The sequence below is a fragment of the Musca autumnalis genome, unplaced genomic scaffold (genome assembly GCF_047663935.1).
Source record: "Musca autumnalis isolate F117 unplaced genomic scaffold, ASM4766393v1 scaffold_4, whole genome shotgun sequence".
Lineage (NCBI taxonomy): Eukaryota > Metazoa > Arthropoda > Insecta > Diptera > Muscidae > Musca > Musca autumnalis.
This window is the reverse complement of record NW_027411977.1, coordinates 12,178,199-12,193,151: the sequence shown is the minus strand read 5'-3', so window position 1 is coordinate 12,193,151 and position 14,953 is coordinate 12,178,199. Positions and strand designations below refer to the sequence as shown.

The following is a 14,953-nucleotide window of genomic DNA, read 5'->3' as shown; positions in this document are numbered from 1 at the left end:
TGTTTATTTATTTTTATTGAGCTCGGTTCAAATTGAATGACAGTATCTTTTAATTGTTGTTTTTTATAATTTGTGTTCAATGTGGAATGGAGTGCAAAATAAGATGCTTGTTTTAATTTGCTGAAGTAATATTTTCAATATCAGTAGAGTTGTTTATTAGTATGAAAGGGGAATTTTCGATTTTGCGGGCATAAATAGACCCATTTTTGACCCGCATTCCCTGGCTTTTGTTTTGGTTAACCAAAGCAAACGACGATTGTGCGGAGTGAGTTCATCGTTCAAATATATTGTATTGCTCTCAGATTCTCCGTTCTCATTAATTTCTCCATTTCCAATACCAATTTGCAATGAGTGTCTCTTTATTTTGCCCATTACTTCACGTTTTTTATTGAGTGTTGAGAATTCAATAATAATTTTTTTCTTTTTGTGTACCTTATACACTCTTTCAATGTCATTGTTGTTTATTGGTACTCCTATTTTCGCACTTATCTTGCTCACAACATCGTTCGCATCGATATTCATGTTGGGTATGTTGCTTATTTCGATATTTCTATCTATTACCTTTTGCTCAAGTCTCTCAATTTTTTGATTTAGCTTTTCTATCTGTTCCCTTTTTTCATTATCTCTTGTTTGTAGGTCTCGAATTTGTGTTGTGAGTGTTGCTATTTTTTTATTCATCTCCGTTGTGTGTTGTTCGATTTTTTCACTGTTTTGTTCGAGTTTCGCACTCATAGCAGTGATACTCGTCGTTAATTGCTTTATGCATATTTCTAGGCTAGACACACCAGACTTCAATTCTTCGATATCGTTGTTTTCATTGTTGTTGTTTAGTGATGATGTTGGTGTGAACGCGTTTCTAAACCTTTTGCTGCTACTGCTAGCCTCATCACTCTCACATCGTTGTTGCTTGCCTTGTTGTTGTTGCTTTTCGTTCTCCGGAGGTAAAACTAAGTATCCAATATTGGGAGATTTTTGCGAACAGTATTTGCATTTCCATAAAGCTCTCTTTGGTTGGCCCATGCCTTTATATGAGCTCTCGGAGAGTGAGCAGCACGGGGAGAAATGGAATTGACGATTGCAATGATGACAACGAACATAAAGAAATGATTTAATTTCTAATGAACATTGCCCACAAATATTATTTGATTGATTCTCGATATCCGACATTTTGAGATAGGTTTTTTGGAAGTATTAATTTACAATCCGGTAGATAAATATAACAATATGCTGTTTTATATAGTTTTTTTTTATCTTAAATATGCGGTCACAGACGAAACTGGATGCACGTAGTTTGCGCGTATGCGTGCGTTCACTTTGAAGGCTACAGCGAAACAAATAAATAAATAAATAACATTTTGACTTATCTTATTTGTTGTAATGTAAGAATTTGTAAAATATTTGCAACTGAAAAAATATTTTACATTTTTAGAACAGTTGAGCTGAATTTTTGTTCAATTTCAACACACTCCATATTTTTATTTTGCTCTCTGCTGGGTTTGAACATGAAAAGTACTCATTACATACTGTGCAACGCGTACGAAAATTAAGGGTTGTTTAAACGCTTACATGTGCACCACCAACTGTTCGTCATTTTGTTAACAAAAAACTCGCGTGCCGACGGTGAGAGTGGAACACACAACCCACAGACCACACACGCTCTGTGCCACCGTACTCATTATTTAGAGAGGAGAACAGTAAGTTATTTTGCCTTGTAAGAAATAACCCATTATTTTTCAGCTTACTGGTAATGCGGTAGCTTGTTTACAAAACACGGTGCTCTTGAACCAACTTTAAATGGAAAGTACTTACACCTGGGAATAGAGTTATAAAGTCTAGTTAATTTGAAAGATCTACTTCAATAGCTCTGCTCTTTTAACTGAACTAGTTCACTAATCTAGTTCATAGTTCACTATCCAGTTCAATCATTCGGTAAAGAATCGGTCACGGGCTTTTAATCGCTCGGTTGATGACGACACATACATACACCAAATATGAACAAACATTATAATTGTATAATTAAACTACAAAAATATGACATTTAGATATTTTTATTTCTTTCATAAAGAAAGATGAAGTGTGCATTAAGTTTAGAAAAAAAGTCCTTCGGAAAAAAATTTTAATTAGAATTCCATTTAAGTGGCTGGCAAAAATCTTATGTTGTGTGTACATTTGTGTGTAGAAATTATCACTGTGAAAAACACTTTGTATATGTATGTATGTACATATGTTTCTTTTTATTTTTTCCTTTCTTCTATTCAAAACAAAGCAGATTGAATATGTAATGCATTCGATATATTGGAATATGTTATGGCAAAAATGTTCTTTATGTAGAAATAACTTTTACTACAATGGGGATTGACCCAAACATATATTTGTTTGCAACCGGTCCCAAACATGTAGTTGTTTGGGTCCGAACATATTTCTAACATAAATTTTTCTGCGTGCATAAAGCCTGACGTATGGAACAAAACAACTTTGAACTTTTTAGTTCCATATCCATGTCGTTTGGCGTATGGAACAAAAAGAGACAAAAACGAATTGTTCCGCACCAGAAATAATGGCGTTTGGAACAAAAATGCCCATTTTTTCAAGTTGCGAATAATGTGGCGTTTGGAACAAATTGTTTTAAAGGACTTGGTTTAAAAACTGAAGAATAATAGTTTTTAAATCTAAATATTTTTAAATATTGTACTGTTATATGAAACTAAATTTATTTTCGCTTAATTTTAACGCCTCCTATTAACACGAAACATATACATAATATAAACTAAACAAAAAATCGCGATTCTTCATATTGACAAGTGGCTATCCCTTAAATAAACATTTAAAAATGGTATCTAATTTTTTTCTTTCTCATACCACTGTTTTATATAACCCCCTGAATTTCCGGTTCTCAGTAGCACTTCACGTAAGGGAGGTGGAACACAATTGACAAAAAGTTGGTTTGGTGAAATGTGACATAACGTGTTCCATGTGAAGCAAACTGCCAAAAACATGAAAAAAGAACCCATGGAATCAGCAACTTTTTGCAAATGTAAAAATTGGCCATTACTTCTAGACTATAACAGATATCTGACTAAAATCAACTTCTGATATATTCTTTGAGTTTAGTTAATTAGAATTGTGCTTTTAAATTATTCACGGTGAGCCTTAACTAATTTTAAATGGAAGGTGCTTACACCTCGGAAGTTTTTGCTGATTCTGAAACTACAATGCTCATAGATGAGAAATATCATGAAACAAAAAAAATTCGCCGGAGGGATTTTAAAATAAATCGCGATTTAAGTTCACATTTTTAGGGGTTCTTTAGGTTTTCACGATTTTGCTTGGAAACCGCGAGTTCTATGTAAATGGCACTAAAGCAAATGTTGTAGCAGAGAAAATTCTCCACAAGATTGGCCTGTATGATATTTTCGTATATATTACCGTTTTTAAGATATGGAAGTTCAAATTGGGACAATGCACTGACTGTATCGCCCCCTTATAAAACAATATCATGCACAGTGTCCCTTAAGCCGTACCAAAAATGTTCGACCTATATCCTCGTTTTGATATAGTGCCCATATATAGGTATCTCCCGATTTCCAGAATTAAGAAGGTTTTAGCGACATTTTCCAATAGACAAAACATCCACACGCCAAACATTATTCACTTAGGTTCACGTTTAGGTATATCCCCCATACAAATGCCCTACTTTAAATTACGTATTTTCATGTAAAAATGCATTTATAAAATTGTTGATAACGCGAAAAAGGCAAAGAAAAGGGCAGACGAAATTTTAGGAGTAGATAACCCGGAGTATGTAATTTAATATTAAAAAAGTCCGATAGTGTTTCCGTGTGTTTCCCATAAGTTGCACTTTACTCAAAATGCACTAAGTAGAAACAACCTCATATAAATATTTAACGATTTTTTCAGAATATTTACAACATCAAATAATGCTACAATTATTTTTTTAATAAACACTCCTTCCAAACTATCTGAAAAAATTAATTATGGTCATCTTTATTTACTTTCATTTGTCCATATTACTTGTCAACACGCAAGTTACCAAAAAAGTCGATTTTATCACATGCAAAAAAAAAAACTGCTAATAAATGTACCGTTATAACGGCCAATAAACATTAAATGCAATACTGATTGTTATTTTTAGGTCTACCAGTATATTTGGAAAAATACTGCATTAATGATTTTTACTTAGCTCTTGGTCAGTTTTCGGACTTTTCCCCCGCTAGATTTGTATTTCGCCCACAGTGCGACATGCTGAACTAAATTGTGAATCGTTCGTTGATCGATCTTCATGGATCTTTCCGTCGGAGTTCAGTAAGCTATTGAACTATAATGAACTATGTATATCGTTTAATCTAGTTCATTCGCTCTTTTCAATGAATCGTTCAATCGAACTAGTTCGTTCATGAACTATACAACTCTACCTGGGAAACTACAATGTTCATAGACGAGAAAAATCAAAAAGCAAAAAAATCGCCAGAGCTCTTTTTAAATAAATCGCGATTCAAGTTGACATTTTTAGGGTTTTATTTAGGTTTTCACGATTTTGCTTAGAAACAGCAAGTTCTATCGAAATGGGACTATAGACAATTTTGTAGCTATGAAAATTCTCTCCAAGAAAGACCTTTATGATATTTTCGTAGGTTTAACCGTTATTGAGAAATAGAAGTTCAATTTGGGACAATGCATTGACTGTAATGGTTTATTCGGCTCATGTGGCTCCCACATTTTTGCTGGGGACAAACTTACGTCAAATTCGTAAAGATCGGACGTCTTTTAAATTGTCTCCGAATTAATTATACCTCCCATCATATTATGGAGGCTATAATTAAATTTGTCATTCCGTTTGGAACACATCGAAATATTCATCGGAGACCCTATAAAGTATATATATTCTTATATGGTAAAATTCTAAGTCGATATAACCATGTCCGTCCGGCTATCCGTCCGTCTGTTGAAATCAAGATGCAGCTCACAATATTTAAGATTTTGGTATAGTTTCTATTACTCCTAGGATGTTTGGTATTGCAAATGGGCCATATCTATCCACGTTTTGATATAGCCCCCATAGAACGGTACCTCCCGATTTTCGATATTTTGAAAGTTTTAGCTTCATTATCGCACCGAAATGGCTGCAATTTGGTACTTAGTCTTTGTTGTGGGTATACAACTTTCCATCTGAAATTGTTGTTATAGGTCCAAGTCTTAATATAGCCTCCATAGAAGGGTACCTCCAGATTTTCGGTATTAGGAAGGTTGTGGCCTTTAATATCCCACCTAAATGGCTGAAATTTCGCTGGGGTATAAAACATTCCCCCAGAAATTTGTCGGTACAGGTTCATGCCTTAATATAGCCCCCATAGAACGGGTACATTCCGATTTGCGATATTTTGAAGGTTGTGGCCTCAATATTCCACCGAAATGGCTAAAATTTGGTATTTAGTCATCGTTGTGGGTATACAACTTTCCATCTGAAATTTGTCTTTATAGGTCCAAGTCTTAATATAGCCCCCATAGAAGGGTATCTACCGATTTTCGGTTTTAGGAAGCTTGTTGCCTTTAATATCCCACCTAATTGGCTGAAATTAGGTATTTAGTCTTCGCCGGGGGTATAAAACTTTCCCCCCAGAATTTTTTCGGTATAGGTCCATGCCTTAATACGGGTACTTCCAGATTTGCGGTATTTTGAAGATTGTGGCCTCAATATTCCACCGAAATGGCTTAAATTTGGTATTTAGTCTTCGCTGGGGGTATAAAACTTTCCCCCAGAAATTTGTCGGTACAGCTCCATGCCTTAATATAGCCCTAACAACATGGGTCCTCCCGATTTTCGGTATTTTTAAGGTTGTGGCTACAATAAGTCTTTGTTGGGGGTATTCAACTTTCCCCTCTAAATTTGTCCGTATAGGTTCACGCCTGCATATAGTAGAACGGTACCTTCCGATTTTCGGTATTTTGAAGGTTGTGGCCACAATAATATTGTTACGGAATTAGGGTTTGAACTTAATCCCGTGTAGACGTTGTTTTATTCCCCGATACGATTTTTACCAAATAAAACAGTATTCGTTTTAGATTACGATTCTACAATGCTTTATTGACTTTATTCACTTCAGCTATTCACACAAGACTTGACTTTAGTTGGTTTCCACTTTACTCCTTTACTTACATTTACGGTTTAAATATCGCGTTCAGATCATCACTAACTCCCAGCTTTTCCTTTCTCCTTGATGTAGGAGCTTCTACAATGTTCAGGCAAATTGCTAACCAATTGGCAAAATGAAGAAGTATAATCGAATAGTTAAAGTAAATAGAAAGAAAGGGTGCAACAACAATAACTAAGTAAACAATGTAAGTCAAGACTTAGCGATAATTTCATAATTGCAGTAATATTTGTTATTGCAGAAATAAATGAGAGAGAGAGAGAGAACTGAATGCGTACAACAATAACAAGATCAAATCCACAAAGAAAAGTAATGAATGGAATTCTTATAGAGTATTTGTTGTTCAAATCCTTTAATTAACAGAAATTAGTCTAAATTAACTTAAATCTACAAGTTACATTCGTAACAATATGGACAATAAACAAAATTAATTTATTGTGTTGTTGGATCACAGTAAATCTTTTGATTTTCTTATTCTTATCCGGAAGCATGAAAACTGTTTAATTTCTCCACTTCTGCCTGCCGTCTAATAAATTCTTATTTGCAAAATCGTTCGCAAATAGTTTTCAACAAAATCCAGTTTTCCTCAATTTTTTTCCTCAAAACATAAAATTTGTTCTATTGGACACTTTATCATGTATCACTAGCACTAAATCAAAAGAATTGTATAATTTTCATTGTGCAAGACCAAGGCAAATTTATTACACGTTTAGGATGAAAAGCAGTATTTTATGGTAGCAAATTTCGAAGTTTCAAATTTCATGAGTAGTCCCTATTACATTTTGAAAACTAAATTTACAAAAAAAAAATAAGAATACAGCTGATTGTCACTTCTACCTTATATAAATATGCCTTTGTCCAGACTAACATTGAATAAATAATGAAAACAAATAAATGTATTGTATAGACAAAGGAATGCTCTCACCAGTTCATTTAACATGTGAAAATGTCAATAAAAACAAACATGGTACAACAAGAAAAGGTAACAGCAATACCCAGCTGACTGAACTGGGCTGTAATGTTAGTGTCAAATTCCATACGACATTTTATATATTTATTTCTATATTAGGGAAATATTTTTTTTTGAAGAAAAATTTATTCATCAGAAAAAGAACTATTTCCCATAAAGACTTTTTCATATCATTGACATGTAACCTCCTCCAGGTCCGAACGACATGCCGCACACTAAAACACCACTTATAGAGGCGGTACAATATTTGTTAATATGTGTGGTGTTTGTTAAACATGAAAAAATAAAGCCCTAATAAACGTGAGCTATTTTTTTGATTTTAAAAACAAAATATTGAAGCAGCTTCTTCTTTTTCGATGAATTACCAGCGACCCCAAACTTTTTTTTCCAAGAATTCTACTTTCTGCGAGAAATTATGCACTTAGTGGAATGATATGGAAAAATTCAAATTGAAATTCTAACGAGTTTTCATTCATATTTTTTCAGAATATTCAATCAAATGTGAAAAAATATTAGTTTTTTAAATTCCAATAATTTATAGACATTTCCTTGTTTTGTTTACATTTACATTTGTATTTGTTGTAGTATTTACTTTACCTGGTTTGTTCTACCATGAAAAACAATCTTATACACATTTTGTTCCATCAAACGTACTGTTCGATAACCTAAAAGTTTATACCAACTTTTACAAAATGTACAACTTTTACAAACTTGTTCAGTAAACGAGAAATGAGAAGAAGTTGCATTTACTTGCAAGTACTGTTTACTCGCGAAGTTATCAAACATACCTAAAGTCTTATGGTATTAGTTTTTGGCAAAAACTAGAATCTCAGATACAAATTTGCAACGAAATGATGCAAATTTCCAACAAAATTCGCCTCCGAAAAATGTTGAGTGTTTTGGTTTTTGTCTATACAATAATTTGTCTATGCTTTTAGTGGCCATAAAATAACTAATTATTTAGAGCGACATGATTTTGTTGAAATAATGGGTTAGTCTGTAGGTGGATTATTAAGTAGTTATGACTACTAAGATGTGCTATAAAATCCCTTATTTGGTAGTGGGAGTTACTGTTGGAATATTTGCCATTGAATTATTTTTTTTTTCTATTTTCAAAGAATTCATTATAGTAACAAAATTTCCGTATTTGTATTTCTGTTGCAAACAGTTTTAATGAATGTTGACATGTTTTGTTTCTTTTCATCTCTCAAATAGAAGTTCTCTATATTGCTCCTGTTGAAATTGTAGTACTGCTATCTATTTTCTATGGCACCATCAGCTTAGTTGCCATAGTGGGTAACTCGTTGGTCATCTGGGTTGTGGCTACAACACGACAAATGCGTACCGTAACAAATATGTACATTGCTAACTTGGCCTTTGCAGATGTTATTATTGGACTTTTCTGCATACCATTTCAGGTAAGTTGAGCGTAAATAATGAGTGATATACAAATATTAATTTTTTTGGTTAAGTAGAATTGTTTGTTAACTCACAACATACAGCAGTATAGGATATCATGTGATAGTATATTTGTTACAACATTATATCGCCACCATAAATGTTCGAAGTCGTATCTCCACAAAAGTCGAAATTAGTTTTTTGGTTGAATCTAATTAATACATAAGACTAAAATAAATGCTCTTGCAAAAGCTTCTCCGTTAAAAACTAACGAACCTATTCAAGAAAAGGCAATTCGGAAAATAATATAACATTGCAGATTTTGCGTTTCCGCGGTTTTGGTTTCATCACTTACTCCCATTCATATATGATTGATAATATCCCATATGTATGTATATCGCCTACATAAGATTAATATTTCATAAACAGGTTTTCATTTTATAACGTTTTTTACTTCTCCTGTAAAGTTATTATTTTGTTAGTTACGACTTTTGGTATTTATGATGACGATATGCATGTATGTATGTGGGAAATGTCAATAGTGAATCTCTACTGACTTCCCAGCAAACCAAATGTCGGATTTCCGACACTTCTGAACAATTTCGAAAGCAAAATCGTACAGATTTCGTTCCGATTTTTCGCAGGGGAATTCGTTCAGATTTCGTTCCGGTTTCGAGGAGAATGTCTGAAGTAAATTTCCCTTCGAATATACCAATGTCGGAAACAAATTTCCCTTCGCACAACAATCTCCTTTTGTATGTATCTAACAGCAAGGAGTTGGTTTCATTTTAGTTTGTTGTCGAAAAACAAAGTGGTTGTTATAAAATTCGCATATACAATTTTTAAATATTTTAAATATAAATGCAACATATAATAATTCAAGCTAGTACTGATAGACTCAACGTATTCGTATACATATTTTGCCTTGTTCTACTATAACTATAAAATAATAAAATCATTAGAAACGTTTGATATTACAATCTTCCAATAAACAACATAACAAAGAAAATTGATCAATAAAAAAACCTTCGAATCTTTACGAAGATTCGGAAGGTACCTCCGATTTTCATACGACATTATTCCGAAATCGTTCAGAAATCTGTACGAAAATTCGAAAGAAAAAAAGTAGCTTTCCGAATTTCCCAAGGATTTTCTTCCGATTTCGTTTCGAAATCTGGCCGAAATCGATCCGATTTCGCTCCGACAGTTTGTTCCGAAATTTTGTCAACCATTTCATACAACTTTCGTTAAGATATAGGTACGATTTCGTATCCGACATCGGAAGTAGCGTCCTAATTTTGATCCGATTTCATTACGATGTCGGTACGATTGGTTTACTGGGTTACCACTGACATTGTCACCAGTACTACTGGCCAATTGTATATAACTCAATGTATTTGTCTAGTGACATTAGTACTAGTATAACAGTAATAAGTCACTAGTTGCTGAGGTACCATGTGACACCGGAGGAACCAAAGATTCACCACTAGTTTTTTGTCTATTTGGAACTATTTTGTAGATTTAAATGCATGACACATAATAGTTAGTTTAGACTTACGAAATCCACCGGATTATAAATGTAATTCCAAATAAAATTCACTGAATTTATTTCAAGAATTTTGACGTACACGTATTGGAGTTGATATTAGAAATTTAGTGCATTTCGTTAATCCAAACGTTCAAACACTACACTTTCTTTTAAATGTGTATTTTCTTTCAGAAATTAAATGTAAAGATTGTTGACTAAATGTTGCCATCATTTTGAAACCGCCAGCCTCGGACCTAAAGAAAAGAAGTAACACACAATACTTCTGACGTCTATATAATACGATGTACAACGTTTGGACCAAATCGGTTTCTTCCTTCTAGGGTTATCTTACGTACTACCCAGTTCAGTTGTTGCCGGCAGGCTTTTTTGGAGCTTTTGGACAATTATCTCAAGAAGTAAAGACTTGCCCCTGAAAAAAATCTAAAGGGATTCGAATCCTAAATTTTGGACCGATTCCGCTGATCCGTTCTCGGGAACTATGGACTTTCTTCTGAAAAAAGTGTACTGTCGTAATGGAGGCAGCGAATAAAAGTTGGTACAGAAAGAAGCAAAACGATTTGAGATCAGGCTTTAAAGTGCAAGGAGTGGACCTATGTAGTCCATATTCGAACCTGATCTATGTCCCGTAGAGATATTACGATACGAAACGTATGAACCAAATCCCTTCAAGAGTTATCGTGCGCACAATTTTTCCGAACATTTTCGAAGTATCTGACGGAAGTGGACTGATATTGCCCATCTTCGAACTTAACCTAAGTTTGGATAGAATATTACTAACGCCAAATTTTGGACCAAATCGGTTCGAGAGTTATCGTGCGCAACAACCACAGATGGACGGACATGGCTAAATCGACATGTCAGACATGTCATTTCAATAAATTTAAAAAAGTGTTAAACGGGCTGATCTTTTTGCGTACAAAAGCATATGTGGGCTGAAAGGGGATACTCTCAGACATATTTTTGCAAAACTAACCGTTGTTCCCTAAAAATTCTAATCCACTAAAGTTGAAATTTCCTTAAAATACTTGAAAAAAAAATAAAAAAATTGCGGTAATTTATTAAAATGTTTCTTAAATGCAATAATCCTACATACTTAATCAAAAAGAAAGAGCATAATATCTTTTATGGTTTTCTAAAATAGGGGAAATTGACGTATTTTCGTCGTATGGACATCGCTCAAGAACTGTTGAACATTGTCAACGAAAATCCAGATTACCGCAAAAAGGTGACGAATCATGGGTGTATGGCTATGACATTGTAACCAAAGCTCAATCGTCCGAATGGAAAGGTCTACAAAATACCATTAAGCACGTCAAATTCGGTCAAATGCGTCATGTCATGTCATTTTTGCCACAAGGTCGTACGGTCAATAAGGAATACAACCGTATCAATCATCCCCTGCTGACTTTTTCCTCTTTCCAAAACTGAAGACATCGATTAAAGGACCGCTTTTTGCTACGGTTGGGGAAATAAAAAATCGGAACAGAAGCTGTTGATTATACAAAAAAGCGACCTTGAGAAGTGTTGCGATAACTGAAAAAACGTTACAAATGAAGCAAGTGAAAAAGCAAAGCCGAAGATTCGAACCCACACAACCACCAATATGTGACCGGTTTCGCCGTTGGTAGCAGCTCATCAGACATCTCGACTGTGGAGTTGCTTCTCTGTCATCGAACATTTTTCTTTCAAATGCAATTTGGTGTTTATCCATTAAATCTGTATGGCTTCCATGGCAAACGCTTAGCGCAGCCTTTGGAAGTTATGAGTTTGGCTCTGCACTCTAACAAGATACAAGTAAGAACAACTTTCGGTAAAATGATTAGTCTAATTTTGCGTTGTTATGGAAGAAATCGAAAAGTCGAGTTTTCATAATCCAATTTCGATTTTCCTAATACATATCTATCGTGTATGTTAAAATGGCGTCCTATAACTTGATCTATATTTCTAATTTTCTTTTCATATTCATTGCATGCAAATTTTATGCCAAATTAGAAAGAACTAATTTAAAGATCTATCTTGATTTCAATCGATATAGAAATGAATATATACTGAAATACTGAAATGCTCATAATTTAATGTCGATTTGTTAAACTTTTTAGTCCTCGAAATAATCATTTTAGATCACACAAAGTATATTGATCAGCGTGCAGTTCTACATCGATATAGCCATGTCTGTTCGCCTGTGGCAATAACTCTAGCGCCCGAATGGATTGATGTAGGTGGATAAAAAAATTGGGGAAATCTATTGTAGGTCCGTTGAACTTTTGGTACTGAAAATGGGCTATATAGTAGAGCTGGCAATCTATCGATAGCCCGACCATCGTTTTAATTGCTCTCTTAAAACAGAGGTTACGGTGGTCACCAAAACAAGTTATTTGGGTTATCTGACGCAAATTCTTTAAAACATAACTGCTTCTGAGTCCTATATAAATAAAGATTTACGACAGTGACCAAAACGATAGTCCGACTACTGATAGTTTGCCAGTTCTACTATATATAGGTCCAAGTTTTAGTTTACAAAGTCCAAGTTTTAGTTTACAAAGTTTACAAAGTGACGCATGAAGCGTCGGGGCTTTAAGGAATTATGAAGGTATTTGAATTGGTTGTAGTTTGGTATTTTGTTGTTCCAAATGCTAAAAAACATTTAAACAAGATCCCCGTTTTGGTATAGCTACAATGTAACGCGACACGTCATTTTTTGGAATTTTTATAGTATTAGTCCGATTGACCACCAAATTTGTTGTAATTTGGTATTTCCAGAGACTAAAAAATATTTCTATCAACACATTTTTAGGTTATAGCAACCATATAACGGTACCAATCGATTCCAGGTATTTTACAGTTTGTATATAGCCCCCATAGGACGGTAATTGCCAATTTTTGGTATTTTAAAGTTTGAGCCTCTTTACTCCATCGAAATGCCTGAAATTTGGTATTTAGTCTTCGCTTTTCTCCAGAATTTTGGTGTAGGTCAACATTTTTATGTACCCCCATAGAACGATACCTCCAGATTTTCGGTATTTGAAGGTCTTCTTCTTCTTTATTTGCAAATCCGTGTTCGGATATTAGCGATCATAGAATGTTAATTATTACAAAGTTTTTTTGATTATACCCAGTTCTCTGTTTCTGGGGGCGCTCAAAAGACTTATTTCATCTTGGTGTCCTGTCCATTCCTGAATGGTTTTTGATCCATGTTATTTCTCGTCTCCCTCTCGGTCGGCGTCCTTTGATTTTAGTTCGTATAATTGCTTGGAGGATATTATATTTTCTTTTTCGTGTCATAAATAAGCAGTTTTTCTCGTTGAAGGTCTTACCCACAGTATTCTCATACCTTTATTTAATCTTCATTGTCGATATAGGTCCACGTTTTAGTATAGCCCTGTAGAACGATACCACCCGATTTTCGTCTGATACAAAGGTCAGCACAACCGTTTTCACTTGCTTCTTTTCGGTCGCTTCAATTATAACACTTTACAACTCCTAAATTCTCATTGATGAAGGGCAGGATTTATCATAGAGTAGGTCTTTTCATAGAACAACAACAGGCCAACTAGATTTTCTTACAGAGTACCCCTTGACCTCCTCAAATAAACAGTAGACTTCTTCAATAGTCCTCCAAAAGGTCTTATTTTAGGAAAATCAGTATCACTTCCTTTAAAGACCAGTTGTTTTTTTATTGAAAATCAGTAGGTCTTCTTTCATATAAGTCCAATATATCCTTTCATAGAAGATAAGACGAGAAAATCTGTGGACCTCTATCTCGTGAGTATGTGGGATCTTAAGCCAGTATTCCAAAGTTTATTTTAAACAATCAATCAAAATGGACATCAAGAGAGGAATTTAAAAGATAGTTCTCTAACAGAATTAATGAGTATAATAGATGCTTTGGATACATGTTTATCATAGTTTTCTTATAACATGAAAATTTAATATTCATATTTCTTATTTATAAGCGAAAAAAAAAACAATAAAAAAACAATAAATGTAGAACAAATTGTTGGCCGGGTTCGGAGAAGAGTTTTTTACGACTCCGGCTTCGATTTCAGAAAATTTTTCTAGACTCAGAGAAATATATTTGGTTGTTTCTTAATTGATCAAGATAATCATTTGAGTTACAAACAGAATGTGGAGGGTTTGTATGCCCTGATGACAGAACCATATATGCAAGTATCGTTGCACTCTGAAAATTACTACCATCACTATCTAGTTCATTTAATTCTTTCACGTACACAAAACAGATTCTTGTGATATATTAAAGTTTGTGTTGAATATAAAAATAATATCTATTATTATATACTCTTTTAGCATTTATGTGGAATTGCATTAAAATATCTCCATTCTAATTCATAATTGTCTTTAAACAAGAAATGAAGCAATTTTTCTCAATCATTATTCTTCTGTTTTCTTTTTCTATGAATTCTTAACAGTTTCAAGCAGCCCTACTACAACGTTGGACGTTACCATGGTTTATGTGCGGGTTCTGTCCATTTGTTCAAGCAGTTAGTGTGAATGTTTCAGTTTTCACCTTGACAGCTATTGCCATAGATCGACATCGAGCAATTCTTAATCCATTGAGGTAAGTTATACAAATTTCAATTCTTATGTATATTTCATCGTTTTTATTTACATTCACAACAACAATAAGAGGAAACAACAGGTTTCAACGAAGAGAATATTGAAAGGGTTTTAAAGGGTTGCCACCAGTTGTAGAGTTCAAGAAAGGAATTTCTAACACATCAAAATATTATTGACCACTGGTGCGATTCTCTAACTCATTTCTTGGGTTACCGATAAAAATTGGTAAAATTAAAACGAAAATTATGAATGAAAAATTCAAATAACAGTTGACAGCACTCCTGCTATCGG

The 14,953-nt window shown here is 33.9% G+C and overlaps 1 protein-coding gene across 6 annotated transcripts in view; it reads left to right on the top strand.

Moving 5' to 3' along the window:
* Positions 1 to 14,953, top strand: part of Lkr (Leucokinin receptor) — a 229,211-nt gene that overhangs the window by 174,740 nt on the left and 39,518 nt on the right. For 5 of the 6 annotated variants that reach the window (XM_073987762.1, XM_073987767.1, XM_073987763.1 and 2 more), the window contains 2 exons: positions 8,356 to 8,558; positions 14,515 to 14,663. In XM_073987762.1, coding sequence (XP_073843863.1) covers positions 8,356 to 8,558; positions 14,515 to 14,663 — 352 coding nt within the window. The remainder of the gene's footprint in view (positions 1 to 8,355; positions 8,559 to 14,514; positions 14,664 to 14,953) is intronic. The other variant, XM_073987768.1, reaches the window with a different exon arrangement.